At 41.9% G+C, this 22826-nt stretch overlaps 1 protein-coding gene across 2 annotated transcripts in view; it reads right to left on the reverse strand.

Annotated features, from left to right (window-relative positions):
- CDK6 (cyclin dependent kinase 6) overlaps positions 1-22826 on the reverse strand; it is a 135236-nt gene that overhangs the window by 80133 nt on the left and 32277 nt on the right. For both annotated transcript variants that reach the window (XM_085310509.1, XM_085310508.1), the window contains one exon: positions 1173-1340. In XM_085310509.1, the coding sequence (XP_085166635.1) occupies positions 1173-1340 (168 nt within the window). The remainder of the gene's footprint in view (positions 1-1172; positions 1341-22826) is intronic.

A 22826-nucleotide genomic window follows, 5' to 3' on the forward strand; every position in this document is an offset into this window, starting at 1 on the left:
CCAGTTCACATATGTTTTATGTGAAGACAATACTTTCCTATGTTTAGCAACATGATGATATCATTTTCTGTTTCTTCCTGTCTTCATTCATGCTGAAGCCGGAACCCAGAAAATCATTGTTATATTACAGAACTGTGGTAAGACTCTTACAGTAACTAATAATAACAATGGATTACTTTTTATCAGTGAGAGACAGGCTAATTTCTAAATACAATGTAAAATGCAAAGCAGACTCCTTTCAGTTTCTTTTCTCAGTAGTTCTCTCTTCCCTGTCTCTAGTATAAGCAAGACTGCCATCACAGTTGTGATACTCAGAATAGAAAACGGAAACAAAAAATTCATGAGCAGGCAACAAGACCAAATGACACCCAACACACATGCAGCCCCGTTAATCTGCAGTACACTGTAGCCCTAGAGACCTTGTGCCAAGTTAAGAGCTGCTCCTTTTGGGGGCAGGGCCAGCAAGTGTGGGGTCACGGCAAAGAGCTGGCAGGGCTTCCTCACCAGATCGGTGCGAAGGGCCAGACCTGCCGGGAGGGAGCGAGCCAAGCGTGCCCGGAGAGATCCCCGCAGAGGGGCTACAGTGGCAGGGGGCCTGCAGATACTGGAGGTGGTCTTCAGCAGCTGGCCTGGGCAACAGCTCTGATTTTGGCTGCCAGGTCCCCCTGAACCGCCTCCAGTGCAGCCCTGCTTAGAGTTGCTCACTAACATATGGGAGGAAGTATCAGACCCATATTCGGAGACACGGCAGGGTGGCACGTTCGAAAGTATCTGCATATGTTTTCAAGCACGACTCCCTGAGGATGAGCAAATGTTTTATCTTAAACAAGGCAACTTCAGACACTTTCACCCTACCTGACTAGTTTAACGTACGGAAGAGGCCAGTATCACAACAAAAGCTAGGTTTAAGGTGTTTCGAAAAACTAGCACATACCTATCCCTCAGTAATCAGTTGTGATTTAATTTAGACCCAGTAATCAGTAATTGATTACTTTTATAAAGTAACCACAACTTCAGTCTTGGCTGGAAACACAACTGTCTTCACGGACACATGTAACTTCAACTGCAGAGATGGCTTTAGAAGCAGAGTTAAAACAAGAGAAAAACTTATGAACATAGAGAGCAAGCACACTGCTGCATTAAAATAAAAACAAAAGCCTCCAGAAACTTACCACTGAAGTTAGAGCCATCTGAAAACTGTAGATTCGTGCAAGGCCAAAGTCGGCTAACTTTATCTGCCCACTGCTGGTTACAAGGATATTTTGGGGTTTCAGGTCCCGATGTACCACACGATGTGAATGCAGAAAATCCAGTCCCCGAAACAACTGAAGCATCATATCCTAAATACAAAGAAGAAATTAATATACAACTATCAAGACAAGGTGGCAAACATGTGAACTCACTGCCATAATCTGTAAAACTAATTTAAGTAAGTATTGACTTGAATATGTGCACAGGAGATAAAAACACCTATTAACATAAACCGGACAGGATGTTGCTAGAGCCAGCTGACCCGAACAGGTGTACTTATCACATTAACGCATTGTTTTCAGTTGAAGTATTTGAGGTTGATTGATAGAAGTATAAAGACTGGTCAACACACTTTAAAGAAATAGCAAAAGCATGTCCATAAATCCTAGGGCAACTTCAAAAGAACGCTGTCCAAATAAGAAAAATGCATAGCAGCTTTTTGCTCTTACCTTTAAACCACACACCTCTTTGCATCTCACAAGTCTATGCTTTGTCCTGCCTCCCTGAAGTGGAATTTTATCATTCACTTCAGCAGGTACAGGACGGATTTTAATTGGAAAAGCTGATTATATGATTGTGTTGTCAGAATTTAATGTCATGGGGGAAAATATAGTAAGAAAAACCTACTGCATAGAATTTACAGAATAGGACAGGAACTACTTTAGATCAAAGTCTGGCATTAGATCAGTGTAATAATCCTAAGTAACAGTTCTCATTTTTGCCTTCTGTTGTATTACAGTGATGCAATCTTTTCTGACATTTCCACAGCTGAGGAAAGTGTTTCATTTGTACTCATTGGTTTACATCAATCTTAGTAACATGAAAGGAATGAACGAACAGACTCAAAACTAAATACTAGAAATCCCCTGAATTCCAAATTAGAAGGATGCTGTCAACTTGAAGATTATATTGGCAAAATAGTTACAAGCAGATGCTGTGAGATGAAACAAAGGAAAGAAACAAAAGAAGGTAAGAAACAAAAGGGATAAAGAAAAACTGTTTTTTGCTCTGGGCACTTGTCACCAATTTGCAAAACTCCATTTCTGCATTTGCTGGCGACATGCACCCTTTCCATTAGCCATGCGGCAGGTTGACCTCCAATCCTGTTACTAGCAACCAAAATGTTCTTGGAGAGGTGGATGCCAGGAAATATAAGAAAACGGAAGGAGGGTAAATTTAAGTTTCTGCTTTTGTTCCTCTCTATAGATTCCTCTAGAGATCCTCACAGGAACTGAGAAACCCTTGTACATTTTTCTCAAGAGAATACTCAGGGCACACTGTTCAAAGGACTGCTATCAGAAAATGGGTTAAAAATAGCTCAGAACATTCAGCTTGATAACACTGCTTCAGCTGGGTGCATTTTTGGATGCTTGCTAGGTAACTGAACACAAAAATTACTATTTTCATGTAATGTCCTCTGCTGATCAGTATTATAAAATTCATAATGTTAAGGCTGCAAGGGATCTGACCTCTGATAAAACATGGCCTTCTCTCTATATAGCTTACAATTGCCTGATAAATGCTAGTAACAGTTGGCCGCTTACAAAAAGTCAGTCTTGATATGAAGATGCAAATGATGGAGAAATGACATAAGCTGTGACATCATTTAGTTATAACCATCTCTGAAGRATGGCATAAGCTGAACTCTCTCTTCTCCTCTAGCTGATGTCTTGCACTACATTTGCTTCCGCAGGAATGTGGTTATCTTAAGTATGCACTTAGTTGTTTCACTGAGCTTGAGCGTAACTATTTTATTCAACAGGCAGACATAATACCAGATACAGTAAGAAAAAAGTTTAAACAACTGAAGTATTAGGCTAGACCCCTGGMTAGTCCCCTTTTTTGTGACATTTCTGCATCATATTCATTTATCACGAATGCAAACTCATTCCTGCAGTTACCAAACACATCAAAAATATTTTCCCTTAACTTTTATTGGTTTTGTTTTTGTATTTCTTCCTCAAGCTCAGTGAATGCAATTCTGCCCCGCTAGTTGCAAGTTGCAAGCAACGTCTTCAGCTTCTAAATTCAGAGTTTTGTTCCAGGTATGTTTAAAAAAAGAAAGAGTAGAGTATTTGAAAATGGAAACTGGACATCTCATTCCCTCAGTCAAGAGGGCTCAAAAAAAAAAAATACAATTTTCTGAAGTTCTCTTCACACACACAAAAAATGAGGGGTACAGCAGAAAAGTGTACTGAGAAAGTACAAATTTAAAAGTTCTTTTAACATTTTCACTTTTCAGGCTATATTCCACACTGTCRTCTATGCACAAACCTAAAATATTTATCTGTAACTCAGATGAAAATTGAGCTACTTTGGGATGCACTTTCCTTAGAGGCAAACTGTAGCTTTAACTTTGTAAAAGTCTCAAAATGGAAGCAGCTGGAGGTGAAATTTGTTCTGGAAATGCTGCTTCTTTTCTGTGCTCCACTGAAGTATCAGCGATGGCATCCCTCAGCCTGATATTTGATCAGCACTGGATGTCTGGAGCAACTTAGGAAGAACTTTTCAAGTAATATCCTGTTGTAAGTTGCAACAACGCGCAGAAATAYGCCTTCGTACTCTGCTTCTGGAGTGAGCGCGGCGGAGCAGCTGCCGCTGCCGCCTGCGCCGGGGGCAGCGTCACCCACCGCTCGCGTCCCCAAGCTTGGGGACAGGAGGAGCAGAAAGCCTCCATCTCCTGCAGATCTGCGTCTCCCCGTGCCTTATCCCCTCCCGGCCCCATCACTTCGCTGATCCCTCCTATGCTCTGCCTTCGGATCCAGAAATCCCTCCCCAGYCGCCGGTTTTCACGATACCACTCTGATCCTTTCAGTGTCACCCACCACCTTGGCTTCTAGCAAYATCAACTGTCATTTGGCTGCATTAAGTTATACGTTATATAACTACAGCCAGACTCCCTAGACAACTCACTAACTAATTTATATTTATCTTTATTTATTATTAGGCCAAATATACAATGGAGAGAAGTAATGAAACTTTTTCACACACAAAGACTCAGATTTATAGCATCTGAAATGCACTTGAGGTTACAGGCACACAGAGATGCAGAGCACCAAATGCAGATCTGGAGCACTGCTATGAGATTAAAAAAAAAAAAAAAAGAAAAGAAAAGCCCAAACCCTAAATCTGGAGCAGACTGTGCTCTGAAATCCAGACTTTTGAAAGCACGAGAAAATTGTCTCCAATTCTTCCAGCGTTACCTTTGCATTTGCCAGGTGGGGCTGCATCGCTCCTGCAGTTTGCAGCTTTTTAAGGTTGTGGCAAATTGCCACAATTGATTAGAGCTACCCATATGCTCCTCGCTTTAGAAAGGCTCCAGTGCACGGGAGCTTGCGGCTAACTCAGCTTTCAGCTTAACTGCCTCGTACCTTGAATCGCACCCGAAGCGCTGCGGTCCGGCACCCGCGCCACAACCGGCCCCGGTGCCCGCGCGCGGCCCCCCGCGCCCCTCCGCCCGGGCACCTCCGCAGAGCAGAGCGGCACGGCAGCGTCGCGGCCGGCCGGCGCGGGCACGCGGGGCACCGGGCCGCCTGCGGGGAYGCTTACGGGATCGCGGGGAGGCTCCCGGCCAGCACCTGCTTTCATTTTAAAGGGTGTTTTCTAAACGTGCTGCAATGAAAGTGTAAAGAGCCTTCAGGTTCTCTGCGGCCTATTTTTGAAACAGAGTAACTAGAGCACTTCTATGGTTATACACTGTAACTAAATTAATTAGTTCTTAAAAAATAAAAGGAAAAAGGCATTCCTGAGGAATTACCCAGTACAGATAAATGAACAGCAAAAGACGTGATGAACGCTGAATCCCGAAGGTACTAGCAATAATTCAGCGACTCCCTGTTAAATGCAGTGATTTTCTTTTTTATTTTCTTCCCCCCCCCCCAAAAAAAAATCTGCCCCCGGTGCGGGGCTGGGAAGCCTTCCTGCAAGCCCAGTCGGATGGCGGCCGCCCGGGGAAGCTCCCTGCGCCCGCACTCCCACCCCGCGCAGCCYCCTCCTCGGCTCCCACGCGCCTCCTGCCAGGCAGGAGAGCAGTAAACCCCCGGGACCCGTTCGTTAGTCCTGCTCATCACCTCTGCTATGCAAGACAAAATGTTTCCCGTTCAAGGAACAAAATGTTCCACTTGGAGAGAAGAATACGGCAAATTTGTTAGCCCACCAAGCTCACGCAAGGAATTGGCCTAAAAGCCATTAGTGGTTTTTATGCTGCTACCCAAAACGTAAATGATTTGCTGAAAATCCACTCACAGCTGTATTTATTTTTAAATATGAAATAAAGATTTGCACAGTTACTTTGGAAACGTAAAATTAGTTTAATCCTATCAAAGACACATAATGCACTCGAACTGGATTAATGAACATTTCAAATCATATTCTGATCTGCACTTTCTGATCGATTTTGAACTATTTTTATGAGGAAGAAAGCATAGTTCAGACAAGTGATTCTGGATTACCAAGTTTTTGAGATGAAGATGGTTTGCAGCAAACATTAAAAAAATATGCCTTGAGGTGGGATGGGGTCCAAGGGATACCCACTGCCGCTGCCACAGCCCGAGGACAGCCTATGCACTATACATACACACAGCTTTGGACTCCTTCCTGCAGAGCCCTCACTACATACCTAGCCATGAAAGTAGGCAAGCATCTATACATGTTAGTGTTTTGGAGAACCCCATTGAAGGCACACTGAAGTTCTCCAAATTAGCCCAGTGAAAAAGCAGAAGCTTTTAATAGGTTTAATAGGTCTATTTTTAAAAGAGATAGACCTGTCTGTTAGATAAAGTATCTGAAAGACTGGAGTCCCTAAAACACCATTTTGAAGACAGCTTTAGTTACATTAGAAGCAGTGAGGTATCTGAGATTAGAAAGTCCTATAAAAGTTAGTATGGAATACAATATTCAGAGAACCAGATAATAATCATCCAGCTTGGTAAAATTGGCAAATATCACTATTTTGCGCACACTTGCTCATGTATCCTGAACATCATATATTCGTTTCATGCAAAAGTACAACTGTTCAGAAGAYTGACACATCTTTGCATAAGCAAAGTTACACACACACTACTGTTCCCATTCCCAAACACTGCCAGTTTCTGTTGCCAGAAGTCTCAGGGTTAAGTGAAAATCAGACCTGCTGCTCTCCATATTGGATCTTCTGAATTTTGAAAAACCTAAGAAATCAGTTTAGGTGTCAGCCTTTCAATGAGCCTGTGAAAGGTATCTCCAACTTCACTTCACCTTGGAGAATACATTGGAAAAAAAAAAAAAACCCACCCTCTGAAAAATTGCAAAATTGTAACTGAATTATAAATGTTCATGGTATTCTTTGAAAAACTTTGAGTCCTAACAGGACTGGATCATTATTATAAGTTTATGATTAACATCTATTTGTTTATATTATAGTTTTCGATACACCAATGCAGTATTTTTTTTTATTGCCATGCTCTTGTTTGTACAATGAACTCAGTTCACAGCCGCTAGARCAACTTAAACATGTTCTAGTCCCTTTTGCATGAACTCCCTTCTGGTTTTACTTTAGAAGAGCACCCCTGCACTTGTACCCCTGCAGAAGGCACTGACCAAGCATTTTTCCGGAGTCCTCCAGATGCACGTGCTCCCCAAATAACCCTGCTGATCAGCTGCAAACCTGATTTAAGCTAGATTAAGACAAACAGGTTCATCCAACAATTCAGGGAACTGTTCAAACTAACCTTCTGTCTGCTCACCTTAAAAAGGAGACCTGGATTAATACTTCACAGGACTCTGTAGAAAAATCAGTTTCAGTACCAGTACCTAGTAGACTTTGGTTATGTAAAAAAAGGTGAAACAAACTCACCACTGATCTCAGAAGACTAAATTCAATGTAAGAAATGTGCAYACATGTATATACACGTGTACAGACACAAGTATCAAAGCATTTCATTTCAGACAGATCAAAATTGTTTTGTATCTACAAGCCTTCCCACAACAAAAAATTTCTGATTTTCAAGCTCAGCACCCATGAAGTCAGTTTGCAATCAAGTCTCACTGTTTCAGCTGTTAATTATTCACACTGATGACGAGAATTTGCCTAACTGAAAGTAAATCTATACAATTATTCTCCTGCTCACTTACTTTTAGTGACTCGGTGTACCAAAAACTCCTATCAAAATGGAATTACCAGACATGCAAATGAGACACATAAAATTTCCTCTTTGGCTATTGATATTTTTAAAAGAAAATACATGCAAATTAAATAAGAACACAGGGGAAATTTGCTTTAACAATTTGATAGGAACTGGCAAAAGTGGGACTACTAGCAAAATCTGCCCTGGATATGAAATTTTCACAGCAAGTAAAAGTAATTTTGTAATTAACAATCTTTTCTTCTATGAATAAATCTTCCCAATGTCTGCACCCAGCAGAAAACCATAAGATTTTATAGATCTGTGCCTAGCATTTCCATCCTCTGTCTCTGGATGACACCACCATAGTTTTGTAGGTCTCCAAATACTTTCTGAGAAATTTCCTTTCTTTTAATATTGTTCCTCTATTATGAGCTTTTTGTAAAACTCTATTGGAGACAGCAGTATCTTACAGCGCACCCTGGTCTGGCGGTTGTTACCCATCCTGTTCTTCTATTCCTCTCAACATCTGAAAAAGAGATGAGGCATGAACCAAGAAACTCCCCAAACTGATTACTGGCCCACCACATTGGTGAGCCCAATACTAATGACTTGAAATAGTACCCGCRATGTGTGTGCCTTAGCTCTGAAGCCTCTTCTGGCATCTGTCTGTGGACTGACAGCCTTCAGAATTTAATAACTATGGCTGTGCAATGCCAGGACACGTTTGACAGCTGGGTAGAGCTGCAGTCTGAAYTTTAGAGTACACTTTTTTTGTAATTCCAGCTTCTTTTGGCCATGCCTCCCAAGAGGGAAAGTCATCTTTCCTATGACTGTTGCTGTGAGTTTTAGCCCTTATTCCTTCTGGGCTACAAAGCCGACTCACTTGGCTAAGTCARTCTATTCTGGAGCACTGTGTACACCCCCTTAGTGCTATCATCCCTCCATAGTGTTTAACATTTTTAGTTTTTAAAAAAGATTTTGATTGCTTCTAATATGCTTCATAGCTACTTTCTTCTCTCATCTTGGGACATCTCCCCTTTCTCTTCTTAGACTTTGCCTCCGCCTTCCCAGGCTGCATTTTGGGACATCGTAAGCGCATCACCGCTTTGGGCAATTCTTGTGGAAGCTCCCTTGGTGCAGTCAGAGATCAGACCACTCGAAATTCAGAAAGCTGCGTATGACTCCTTTTAACTCCATCAGCRTGATCCTGAGAGGAGGTCACAGAAATCACGGAGCTCCTGCTCCCCGCCAGGCTCAACAGTCAGGGCATTACTGGCAACTGAAGAGCCGACGCTCCTCGAGTGCTCCTACTGCCATTTCTTATGAAGGAAACACCTCAAATCCCTCCTTAGAAATGCTACTCAACCAGCACGACGGCTGTTTAGCAGCACCTGAGTGATCCTGTCAGATGTAACAGCTCTTTTAAATTTACTCAAACTCTGTGAAGGGTTAAAAATATGGTGTATGTTGACAGTCGATGCTCCTGACTCGCAGGAAAGACACGTTGCTGTGGGGCCCGGATCGAGGCTGCTCCTTCCCTGCAGCTGTCTGTGGAGAGCAGCTAATTGCATCCACTTGTTTAACCTCGGGGATAACGTCTGGAGGGGACCAAGTGCCACAGGCGTACTTTTTTTTTTTTTTTTTTTTTTTTTAACGGTCATTTCCTCTCTGGTGTAACTTGCATGACAGCATGTGACAAGCAGAAATTAATGGGGACACTGCTGTGCCAATACCTCTTGAATTGCTTTGACACTGGCTGCAGGCTGCCTGCTTGGCCACCCAGCCAAGACCTCACATGAAACATGGCAAGGGGCCCACAGCTCTATTCACTACCAAGCCAGCTGGTCAGTGATTAGAAAGCCGAAACAATGCTGAGCACATACATCAAGAAAAATGCTTTACAACAGCTTCGGACTCAGGAGGTGAAGTCTGCTAAAAGGGTAGATCTGTAAATTCATCTTCTGGGGATTGCTAAATCTAGCTAACATTGGAGGTGACGTGCAAGGTCCCACTAGATGACTGTGCTACGTTGTCACCTGAGCACAACGAGGGCCAACACCAGAATAAAGACTAACTTCCTAATATGCTCAAAATAACGTGCAAACAGCTTAGGCCATGTTGATTCAGGTCCAGGGGAGCATTCAAATTATGTAAACACATAGAGATATATGACAGACTGCTCTTCCTAATGATCTATCAACACCTTGGCAACATTGCTGACATTTCTGCAGAAATTCTCAATGGATTTGTCTGCAGTATGCCATCAAAAAGGCTGAGATTTGTTTATACGCTGATAAGTAACAACAAAGGCTAAGACTTTAGGAGGATCCCAGGGGATCTGGATGACCAGCTCTCCTACATCCAAGGCAGTTTTGAACATTTCAGCCAACTCTTTTTTGAAACCTGTCAAATCCTTGGCTAGACACAAAAAGCTGGAGAAGACTATCCCTAGTATCTGCTAAAAATGCTTATGATCTCTATGAAATATCTGCATGGTAACAACAAAATAAATATGCTTTTTTTTGAACTAAGAAAAAAAATAAATAGGATCCTACAGGATTAGAAACTCAAAATCATTTAAAAATAATAGGACTTGGACACCTATTTCCAATGGCTCCTTCAAAGATAATTAACCCAGTATTGCAATTTGTGTTTAACAGAAAACTTGTTTAAACAGCATAACACAGGCCCGCTTCATTTCCCGATATATAAGGAATGTTACAAGCACCGCAAAAGGATAGCTAAGTTAGTACTGTGGAGCAGAAATCAGGGTTATTGAGGAGTTTGGACTTTCAGTCATTTCAGTTCATTTTGATTGCTTCCATCACTGAAATATCTAGGAATCTAGGAATTCAGCATAGAAATGGTACTTTCAAACTGAGGGAGAAGCTGACCTCATATCAGGCACAACCAAAGCTCAGTGAAGTCCCTGGGAGTCTATTCATCAATTTTCCAAGACCTGTACTGAYCGCACTGCTTTTGGTATGTCCATTTTCCTCCTGCACTGATCAGAACCTGCAGCCCTTCCAGAGAGTTGTAGCCAATCCTCTTTGAGACAGAAGTGTTAGTGTGACACTGGACATCAAAATACAACWATTCTCTTAAAGTTAGATGCTCTTTTAATAAATAGTTAAGAGTTTTTATTAAAGCTGTGAAAACAGAAGAAAGTAAGAAGACAGTCCCTTCCTCACATAATAAATAAGGGTCAGTTGTATACTTTTTAAAAGCTWCTTTTCAATAATTCTTCATGCTTCTAATGGACCCATGTGGCAGAAGTACCGTGAGGCTCATCAGTGCTGTGCAGTGGCTCAACAGTGGGGTCAGTTACTACCTGAGCACCAATCGCAGCAGTTCATTTACACTTTCTGCCTCTGTTGTCCTGTATTACAAATTCAGGGATAATGGTTAACTACTTCATGAGTGTTACAAAGATTAACTGGTTAATGTTTGTTAAATACTCCAAGATCTAGAATTAGCTTTCACTTATAAAGGCATAACAACCTTCAAGAAAACAAAGGATATACATGAGATAAAAGATTTCCTGGATATAAGTCATGGTAGAAATGGGCATTAAGGAAGAGATGAGAAGGGACAGTGGCCTGTTGGGAACCAGCTTGGTCAGGAGCACCAAGCAAAGATCTGCATAGTTTGCAGTGCTATTGCAGTATTATAACCTGTCAAAACAGTCTTGAGGATGAGAACCTTACTGATGCCTTACTACATCTAAACCAAAATTGGTAAAAAAGGGAATTGTTTCTTCAAAACATGCACCAGCTTGAGTTGCTCTCCATGTTTACAGAGGCTACTCACTTGCAATCATGATAACACTGAATTGAAAAATCAATAGCTCTTCAACCACCAGCTTTCAAGGTGAACAGMCACACACTTTCTCCTACAGACAAAGCACAGAGAAGAGATATGGCAGCAGGAGCCAGGCAAGTGCACAATCTTTTGTTCTCACTGAGCACCCGAGAAGTTTGCTGAGAGAATCCGACTCTCACTTTCTCCTTCTTTTCTGATATCACACCTTTTTCTTTTCTTCTCTCTTTCCTCCCTTGATGTACTGTTCCCCATTCCTGCTCCACCCCAGCGCTGACACTTCTTCCCACCTTCGCTGCACCCCATCTCATTTGGCCATTCCCTCTCTTACCCTCACTCTCATGCTCTGTGGCTTAACTTGATTTCTTTTGAGTGGTCTCTCCCACAAGCCAGGTGATTACTGAGCAACACAGACAAGCAGAAGATGCCTGCTACTAGCAATGCCTCAGCAGTTCATCATCTGATTTCAGCTACAACAGACTCTGTAGTAAGTGGTGATCTGCTGGAGATGTTTGCTCAGAGAGAGTCCTCTTTCGTAAAAGACAGGCTAGTCTGTCTGTCCAGGTCTACTAGGATCTGCTACAGCAGTGGATAGGGTCCTACACATCTGCTGATGCTCTCCAAAGTACCATGGGCCAGTAGCCCCTCTCGTTCTCAGTGGGATGACACTGATTTACACTGCAGAGAAGCTGGCCTTGCTTTCTTCCRAACACTTGACTGGTTCTTACAAATGAGGAATCTTCAACTGGTAACGATACAATGAGGAGTAACTATATTTATTTATTCACATTAAGTTTAGCACAGTAGATAAGAATCAGCTCTGCTTGGCAGGGGGGAAGGAGGAGGCATGGGGTAGGGGAAGAGAGGTGTGACATGAGAGCTGGGAGTCTCCTTGGGAGGAGAGAAGTAGACACCTCCAGTGTTTCACAGGCAATATACTCTCGCCACTCTCCCTCTCCGYCACAGCGGTGCACTTCAGTAGAAAGCCAAAGGTATATTAGAAGCTAACTTGCAAAAAGGGCTGAGCAGTGGAACAAATTGCTTCCACGAAGAAGTATCTTTTGAAACTAAAATGTCACAAATGATGCATGTGACAAATGCATCATTGCTTCTCGAAAGTGTAACTCGTAACAGGCAAAAAAATATGGCATTGATTACGTAAGCCAATTTGGAAAAGAAAACAACATGTCTTCTAGTGTATCTCCACTGCAACCATTCATGGAAAAGCTGTGAGAATAAAACTAGCTACAATCCAGACAACCTGAAGCACATACACGCAGGCGTTGCTTAACCAGGCCCGAGAAAGATAAGTCTTTTGTTTTCCCTATCAACAAACAAAACATTGCAAATCACACAATACAATATCAAACTCTATGTTATTCTAAAATGTCAGTCAATTAAGTAGAAACAAACTGTATATTTAGAAGAACAAATGAAATAGGCTAGGGATCACTATCAAAGGACTTTTGTTTTCTTTTGTTTATTAAATAGCAACTGTATTATTTACTGCAGCTTTGCAAGCTAGTGAGCAGCTGGGTGTAACACACTGCCATGCTGTGTAACCTCTCCTTATGCTTCGTTAGGCTCCCTATCACGGCCAGAAGAAAAGAAATCTCTCTGTTATGCTTTTCCTGTGGCAAAGGAAAAGACAAGATGATGACTTTCCAGCTCATTTCACTTGCACAAGGTCCTCATCAATCACCATGGGGTAGGTCTTTGTTGCTTTCACTGGAGGACTGTTCTTAGCTTTCTGTCACAATAAAGCGTGACTCCACTAACTAGCAAAGCAAGGTTACCTCCACCACATTTGTAAAAAAAACAGAACGCACACATAAGGCTAAAGGCTACTCCTGCAATATTTTCCAGTGTCCCAGTTTCACAGACGTAAACCTAATCTGAATTGTGTTTAAGTTCTTCTCACTGAAATGAAGGCTAACGCCTGAGATACTCAGAGCAGTTGAGGTAAGGAAACTAAACTACCCATCTCATCAAGAACCAAAAGTTTTCTGCTTGTTTTGCGACTTTCTGCTCCAGAAACCAAGCAAAGAAACTGTGGTTTATTTTTATTTTAAACTCTCTGTCAAGTATGCATCCCTTTGCAGTTTTGGTTCGCTATAGCCCAGGCAGCTTGGCCTCTATTCTCCTTTTCCTATGTCTTCAATAACCCCTACAGACATCAATAAGAATTATGTGAGCAAACAACAAGCAGAAAAGGGATATATTGTAATCAAGGCAAAAACATAAGCAAAAATGCTTTCTAAGATGGTCTCTGCTCCCTTAACTTCATGTTTTTATCTGTCTGTTCCTTTTTGGTCTGTGTTGTTTCTCACTGCATGACAGTTGCACACAACATACTATCGTAATAACAAGCATATGGCTCRAAGATCACTGTTGACTTTCTCAAGTCTCAAATTAGACATTTTTATTTAAAATACATGAAAGACATCTGTATACTCTTTCATTACATGCATTTTACATTTGTAATATCCTACGTATTCTTTTGGAACCATTTCCATTAAAACGCCGAGTCTGGGTTTGGATAGCAAGTATTTCCTTTGTAACACTAAGGGAGGATCAAGCCACTGTCAAAATTTCTCTCCAAAAAGTCCTTGCTAAAATATTTACTCTACTTGTCAGAACAGGAATATCTTAAGTAAATTCCAAATGAAAGAATATTTTAGAATGAGTCATAAGCTAGATGTTAAAAAAAAAAGGCAACACACTGCCATTCCAGTGCCCCTTTCTTTCTGTGAAACCAAACAAAAACTGACTGTGTCTTTGCGCCCATGGAACATTGTAATGTTTTGGAGCCTTCTGAGATTCCTTAATTGCAGTTATGCAACAGAACTGTCATAGCCTAAAACAAAGGACAAAAATTCAGCAGCTGAATTTACTGGCTTGGAAACGAAGTGCTCTTAGAAGACGGCTAACATGTCTTCTGGATTATTTTGGCATTTTAAAGTGCATATGTATAAAGTGCAATGCTTTCTATTGCAGAGATCAAAGAAATGGGACATTTTACAAGTTACCTAAAATTCTTTATTTTGCTCTTCGTAGAATCACATATTTAGCAGTAGTGAAAACTCTTGAGCTGTAACTTCCTTTACCATTAATCAACTAATTCCAATGGGCCCTTTATCACATGTTTTCCTGTTCAACATCCATAAAGGTATCATGCTATGGCTTTTAATGAGGTGGTCTGAAAGGTATAAAAACAGTTTCTTTTAAATGGGTATTCTGAAAGGTCATACCTGAAAGGTTTGAAAGGTTTTCAAAGGCAAATGGGATAAATGCTGTGGCCAGAACAGTTATGATTTTAAATAAATCAGTAATAAATCAGCCTGTTAAACCTATGCTCTGCAGAGTCCTTTTCCATTTCTGTGCCAGTTTGCAATGATGCACAGCTAAGACGCAGCTTTGTAACTAGTCAGGAGCCTGGTTCCAAAGACGCTGCAGACAGATGCTGCTTACACTGAAGTTTTCAGGGAGACTACTTTTTTCGTCTGACAAAGCATTTGAAGACAGGCAAAATACATGTTAATGACTAATCTGAGACTACAGAAACTACGGTTTCATTTCTTCTTTGCTCTGACTTTTGAATGCATTAGGTCAGTAATTATGGATAACCGATTCTCTTCTGCTAGAATCAGCTATTTCGCAGCCTTTCAACTTGATGTCCTATAAAGTCACAGCAACCTGTTTACATAAAATTAAGCAGAAGCTTAAGTGCTTTGCTGGATCGCACTTCTGCTCCCTTTGGGCTTTTTAAGGCCTGAAGCTGAACCAGAAGGCTCAGGTACATATTCCAACAAGATTTTAAAATATTTTAAATGTATACCAACATAAGTGGCAGACTGTGTAACTGTAATGTTAACAGAGGAGTCAAAAAAGTCCTAAAATAATAATGTTTTTAAGTTTTTGAGTAAAGTTTCCAACCCCAAAATAAGCACAAATMTTGATGTAGGAGCTTATGCCTCTCTTACTTAATTGCAAACTGTTCATGCTTTATATGAAAACAAGTGCAAGGCTGCTTGCTCYGTGATAGTAGTAGCATTGCAGCACACTCACACCTCGAGTGCTGGCCAGCAGTTACACCACAGAAGGATGTGACCCACTGGCATGCTCTAGAGCACTGACACGTGCAAACATTACAAAATCGGGTCTCCTGTATTAAAACTACAAATAAATTGATCGTTTTCATTTCTAATTATTATTCCCGGGCTGTCTCACACAGAGCCAACACCAAACAGTATTTCTATTCTTTTACTCATGAGTCCATCCTGAAATTTTCTGTTTTCTGGCAGCTGCTTGCTAACTTACTAATAATGTGCATCTTTGTTTGGACTTCTTAAAAAAAAAAAAAGGATATTCGCAAAGTGGAAGAGAGCTCATTTTATTTCACTTTGAAACCTGAGAAACCTGTAACATGAAGATTACGCTGATTATAGAGCATTGATACACATAAAGGAAGCAGTTGTGTAAATGTGTGAAGTGGAGGTGGTGGGGAAAGAGCGGAGCAGAGGAGAAACACTATTCCAGACAAACAGTGCTGYTGTAGGACCGGCTGATCGCGGCTCACGTTTAACCCAGCACCGTGCAAAGGCCAGCACTTCACACGGCGAAGGAGGACCTGCTATGGTGGGCACCGTGCAGCCCAGAGTTCTCACGCAGGCTCTTCCATTCAAAGCTCACAAATAAAATGGACAAGACAGACCCCAGGTGGAGAAAAAGTGTGACGTTTCCATGAAATTAATTTTTATGGGAACGGAGTCAGTTATGAGGGGATAAGCAAAAAGGAAAGAAAAGCGATGGGGAGAGAAGTTGTGGAGGGAGGGAAAGAAGAGAAGGTAGGAGTTTTATACAAATAGAGTAAAAACAAGGTGAAAAACTGAAGGGGAAGGGGAAGAAGGACAAAAGGAAGGAAATGAAGGAAGGAGTGGGAAAAACAGAGATTCACACAGGCAAAGAAAAATGGGTTGAAATCCCTGCGAGTGCTCAGGGCCTTGGAGGGTTTTGCTTGGGCTGTGTCAGCGGCTGCATGGAGCTGGCTGAAGCCACTGGCTGGTTCTTCCCTGCGGTTTCATCCCGGAAGGGAAGGGAAGGGAAGGGAAGGGAAGGGAAGGGAAGGGAAGGGAAGGGAAGGGAAGGGAAGGGAAGAGGGAGCAACCGCTCCGGTTCTGGTATCTGTGGTGGGGCGCAGGACAGGGGCTCGCGTGCACGTGCTCCCAGAGACTGGAAAGCAGGGAGAGAAGGAGCCTCGGCTGGTCCCATTTTACTCCCTCCTTACGAYGGCAAGAGCCCGTGCTCTAGCTCAGTCATGTCTGATGGTGCAGCTGAAAGCCTGGAGGATGGACTCTGAGAATCAGCAGATATRTATGTGTATGTGTACATTTATGTCTGTACATACAAATACAACATATACTAAACCACTCTATAGCCCCAAGAGGAGAAYTGCTCTGTGTGTGTGTGTTTATGTGCGTGTATGAACACACACACACAATTTAAAAAATCTCAAGGCTAATTTTAAGCTCTACCTATGAAAATACACAAAGTTCAGTCTCTATGCATTTGCATGGGGCTTTCTTCTCCGGCGCTGAGCTAAGTACATCTGTTACAGAAGAAAGCAGTAAATACAACCTAGCTTGATTAAATCAGCATGCCAGTAAAGTAACACACTTCAAATTATTTTTTATTGTGGGATACAATAACTTGCCTATTCACTGGCCTAAAAACAGTGCATATAGCTATCGCAAGTGCATTAARCTTCTCTTGAGTTGATTGCAGAAAATATTTTTTTAACAAATAATGTATTTGATTACTATTATCTTCTGTTAGCCACTGTCTGGCTAATTAGCCATTAGGTTGTCCACGGCTACCTTATGAACTGTTACGTTGAACTACTGCTGTGTAGTTGCCATTGAATAATTATAACTAGTCTTGGACTGTCCTGGTATAGAGAATCTGAGCTGCAATAATTTGGGTTGGTTGAGACTGGAAGGGTATYGTGCAGCCATGCTTCTCTTCCAGATCCGCTGAGTTCAACTCTTAGAGTCTGGAGCTCAGTAAGAATAAATACGTTTGTCAAGCTTCCCAAATACCTGCTGCTTTTCAAGTTCTGTTAGYTTACTTCCTCTTCTCCATCTCTGCCTGCTTATTCTGGGGTAAGGTATAGCTAGATGCGTAAACACTTGATTTCCCTCAAGTGCAGAAAGCACCACTGAGAAAGCGTTTTCTATCTACCCCCTCTAAAAATCAAGAGTGGCTCTTTGAACATCTCCTCGCTGTCTCACACCTGCTGCAGTGTGACCTTCAGATTACTGGACAAAAGCAAAATTTAGAACACGGATAAATCCAAACAGTTTAGTCTATTGTCTCGCCTGTGCTTCACACACACTGTGAACTGCAACATCTTTCTTTTAATTGTGTTAACAGTACTGTCATATCTTTGATGAAGAGAAAGACAGACTCTGAAAACATGACCGACGCTTCTGCCGATCACTGAGGCAGGATTATTTGCAGAGCATCCTCTACACCAGCACTCCACCACAACGGAGAGCATCTCCAACACTGCCCGCTCCTAGGAACTGCCTCTGGCTCCCTGACTGAGCCGTGAGGCATCAGGTCTCTGCTGCTTGGCTGGATGGTCTAGCTCCATTTTTACATCTCCCTGAGTATTATTCCCACCATGTGTTCTGTTTTTCACATTCAGTGTCATCAAAGCATTTCACAYAGCAATTGCTACAACACTGATAGTTCCCTATACCAATAGTGACAACTCCAAATAATCCAAGAGCACTAATCAATATAATAATATTGTTACTAATAATTCAATAGCAAAAAGYCTACTAATCCAAGGGTATTTAAAGGGAATTCAGAACAGTACAGTTTGTAAGCTTTTTTTTTTCCCCTTGCTTTATGTCAAGGTCCAGCTCCACAGAATTAACAGAAATTCAGCTGACAGTGACATTTCACTTCCAGTGTCTGTAATTCTGCAATTTTGCAATGACTGGATCATAAATTCTGTTCCACCAGAGAGGGAGAGAATCCCCATTCCTGACCACAATTAGAATTGCTTCAGTTTCTTAATTCCCTTTGACTTTCTGAATAAAGACAATTTCTGGCCCTTCATCCATAGCAAACAATAGAGGCCCCTTGGCTTCCTCCTGACTTCAAGGGAGGACGTGTCCCTTAGGGACATACGGTACTGTGCTGCTGCCTACGAGAATTTGGACCATAAAAGAAAAGTAGATTGAGATGTCTATTTAGAAAGTCTTTGATAGACATTTTTTCGAAGTGATATTTGTAATTCAGTGTCACAGATTCCAGCGACTAAAATTATTATTTCAATCAGGTTGCTTTCACGTATCATGCTACAATGTTGCTTGACTGCTTTCCAAACTGGAACAACAAAAAAATGTGAAGCGCTCCAATGACTTTAAACTACTCTASTCAGGACAGAGTGATTTAAAATTATTGGCGTGCCTCACATTTTTATGAGCTCTCAGTTTGCAAGCAGAGGAGGTCTGGACAGTCCTGACCATTGCAAAAAAAGAACAATATATTTTGCTCGGTTTGAAAATGTCTGCATTTCAATTTGGAAGTGGTAGGGATTTGGTGATATTTAACTCCACCATCATTAAAGTCATTGGCTAGGCACTGATGATAAAAAAAATTAAAATTAAAGAAATAGCTCTGCAGGTGCCTTATGAGAGAGCACAAGACCTAGAGAAAACTGGCTACTTTGCAGGAGCCACAGCGGGCAGGCAGCGCGAAAGGCAGCCGCGGGGACGGCCGGGGGACAGCAGCGTCTATTAGCGCTAACCCTCGGGTGTCCGCGTCCTGCTAACACCTTATATTTTGCAGCACCCCGYGCTGAGCAGTCTCTTCATCCAAGCCATGACTCCGTGTGGTAAGGCCAGCCCGTGGGTTACTGCCCGCGCCACCGCAGCGAAGGAGAGGCGGCTGCGCCCGCAGCACGCGGCAGCGGTGCGGGGGAGCAGGGTCCCCACCCCGGGCAGAGGGAGCCACCACCATCTGCAGAAGATCCTCTTTTTAAGGGTTAGTCCCCCCAGGAGCTGCCACTCGTGCAGAGCACCCGCTGCTTCTCCTCGCAGCAGGGCGACCGCTGGGAGCAGGACAACGGAGGAAACAGTGGAAGATGTGCAGCGGTCTCCCACAACGACAGAGCAGTTTGGACATTTTCTTTTTCAAGCATTTATAATGACAACTCTTTTTAATTCATAATATGGCTTCAGAAAAAAATTTGTTGCAAAAACACTGCACAAAGAGCAAGATCTTTTGCAGCTGTAAACTGGAACCATTTCACTGGAGTTAATGGATTTACACCTCTTTTGAGCAGCTGGGGATCTGATCCATTATACTGCGGACTCCAAATTCCTCAATAAGTTTTCCTTCTTTCCTTCTGACAAAAGTGCTTGACAGGAAAATTTTATTAAAAACTCTTTTCTTAGTATCCTGCTTAGTTATTAATTTGATTAGGCTCTTTTTAAATACAATTACTCTTAAAGGAGCTGCTTTTCACTTGTTGTTGTTAAATATGGCAACACTCAGAAGACGGCCTGTACTGTGGGGTTTGTTTTCCTGGAATATCTCGCTTTGTTTTCAGAACTGCACGACTGTGCGACATCTGCTCCACATCTCAAATGTGATCGGCTGGGTAGGTACAACTGTGGCAGATGGCTGATGACTCACTCACCTTTTAACACCAAACACTGCTTTGCTTTCTGAGAAGCAACATCTTCATATTAATTTTCTAAGTGTCATGCAAAGATGCCATCCAGTCTGCYTGGGTTGCTAGCCCATAACATAAGTTAGAGGATGTGCACAGGGGTGAAAAATTGCAATTGAATATTTCTTTAGTTTGTGGCACCTGGCTTGGGGTAGTATTTTAGGCACTTCCAAGCTTTCACTTACTATCAAGTAAATTCACAACAGGAAATTAGGTTYGCTGTTGTAGCAAAATCTGGATCCCTGAATCAGATAGAGATCTAGGGATCCCTATGCAAAGGGGAAAGACAGAAATAATATCCAGAGAAATCCTGCACTTGAGTGAGGACTCAGGAAACAGCAGATAAAATGATTTATATTAAACTTTGTCCTCTCTGTGAGCTGGACACCCTGTTCCCACACTGGGGGAACACCATGAAGATTCGCAGACTACCGACCAGGACGGAGACTGTTCCCGCTCTTCCTGCGCCCCATGGTAGAAAACGCATGCATCCCGTGTACCAGCAACCTTGCTTAGTTCCCTTCTCTGCCGACTGTCAGGTGGAAAGCCTACACAGCCCGTGTGCCTCGGGTAGGTTAAATTCTTATCAAGCAAAAGAAAACTATTATGGGAAGCCACAAGTTTATTTACCAAGATACTGACTGGCCATAGTAACTTTGTTCATTACTAGAATTAAAGAACCTTAGCAATTTGTTATCCCCTCTCRTTCTTACAGACTCTTCGCTTGGCAAAACAAGATGACCAGAGGGATCTCCAAAGCACCATTCCTAACCCACTTAATTTGCAGCTCTATGTATCAAACCATCTCATGCACATATTTATTTAAAGCAAAATATGGTTACGTACACTATAATAGCTTAGGTATATCTAACTTAACTGGTCAGCTCATTTGCATGTACATGATTTCCATATTAAAAACGTAGTTAGGGTTACAACAACCATATCCATATCTTACTGAACTCCTTCAGGATAAAAAAACATACTAGCTTCACAGGCATTGTGTCAAAATGCAATCACCCAGCTTAAACATGTTTCAATCCCTCAAATTAACACATCTTAATGCTTTACTGTCCCATTAACCATTTTTGTTTAAAAAAAGAAAAAAACTTTCTGTGGCAGGGACCTGTCATTCCTACTTCCACTACCCTTATGTCAACTAATAAAAGTTCCAAATGAGCCAAGTCTCTTGGAGGCTCAACTGCTCATGTCATTAACATTACCAAAGACCCAGGTATGACTAACAGTTGTGTCTTAAGGAAACTGAACTCATACCTTCCATTTCCAGAGAAACTGCCCTAAAGTTAAAGAGTATCCCAGGAAGGAAAGAAGAGAGGAGAAGTTGGTTAGAGAGGAAAGAAGGAGTATTTGTCACTGCTGACTCTGATTCATCCTGTGTAGAATAAATATTAATCAGATATGACAGAGAGAGCAAACAAGAGAGAGCATGACWCTAATCCAGTAGTTACAAAGACAACATTAACCACAGTAAGGACTGGAACATAGGTCTTCTCTTTCCAAGGWAAGTGTCATGCCTATAAGGATTTCAAGGGATGTTCTCCATCCCTCTAGCCCAGCGAAYAGTCCATTGTAGAAAAATGGAGGAGCTTTGGTGAAGAAGATCTGAAGTACCTCCTTCCAGAATAACTAGCTGGCCAGAGCTGTAGCCACAGAAATGGGCCATAGTGTTGCATTCACGAGCCTRGAGACAGGGAGGGGACTGGAATGTCTCACATCCTCTGTGAGTAGTCTAACCACCAGGCAACACCGCWGAGAAAATGCCTCTCTCCTGTCATCTTATGGGCACTGACGGGTATGTTCCAAAATTACCCTCTGGAGTGGATCAGGCCAAAGTGTACCTTGCTTATTCTCAAGGCTTTAGATACAAGAAAGGCCTTGCTGAGCAGCATTAAGACTAAAGCCTTAGCTGCCTGCAASTAATTGGTACAGTTTCCTTCTCTGAACTACTACAGTCTGACTGCTATTTGCTAAATATGAAGATAAATTCTTAAAATGGTGCTGCTGTCACTTAYATTCCTTGACATCTAAAAACCCTGAACACTCCCCAACCCAGCAAAAGCAGAATCCCCAAATAAAATGGTATGTAATGATGGCAGTTAATTCACATAGAAAACACCTTTCGGGGCCGATATTTCTCTCATAGTAATTTTATGTCATTCGAGTTCCACTAACAACTGTTGAGTTTACACCATGGTGCCAAAAGAGGCATATTAGATCCTTCAGCTTCGAGCTCTCCAGAGCTTACTCAGCTCATTCGGTACCTCCGTATTGCTGACACGCACAGAACTTTAACAGATGGTCTTACAATACTGGCAGTTGTTTTGTACTGTGCAAGTGGTGAGGGGAAATGCTCTACACAAATTGTATGCAATACTGGAAAATAAATGAAGTACAAATCCCTATTAGCCTCAAAAGCCAAACTATAAAAAATCAGATTAGTCATTGACCGATGTATGTGCTCTGGGTTAAATGGTCAATTGCTGCAAAATGGCAATATTTCCCTGCAGCCAACAGAACTATACTTTGCTTCAGTGTCTACCAGGAATACTGGTAAAGACAGTATCATTAGAAAGGTATCAAAATGCATCAGGAGTAAGCCCTGAGAACCCTTCTCACGTGATCAACCCTAACTGACTGTCAGCAAAAAAGTACCCGCATAAACTGGGTGTTTTCAGGATAAGGCACACAAACAATCAAGCAACAAGGTACAACTTAAGTGAATTGAATCTCTCCTTTCTCCTCTGCTGAACAGAATTCACAGAATAGCACGTCAGCTACTGTGCAAATGTTGAAATCAACGGAGGCGACTGAGTAAACAGTAGTGTTACATTTTTCCTCACCCATTTAAAGAGCTGCACAGATCACAAGCTGAGTTTTACGCTCAT

Source organism: Rhea americana, unplaced genomic scaffold (genome assembly GCF_003343005.1).
Source record: "Rhea americana isolate MKP2758 unplaced genomic scaffold, rheAme1 scaffold_32, whole genome shotgun sequence".
Lineage (NCBI taxonomy): Eukaryota > Metazoa > Chordata > Aves > Rheiformes > Rheidae > Rhea > Rhea americana.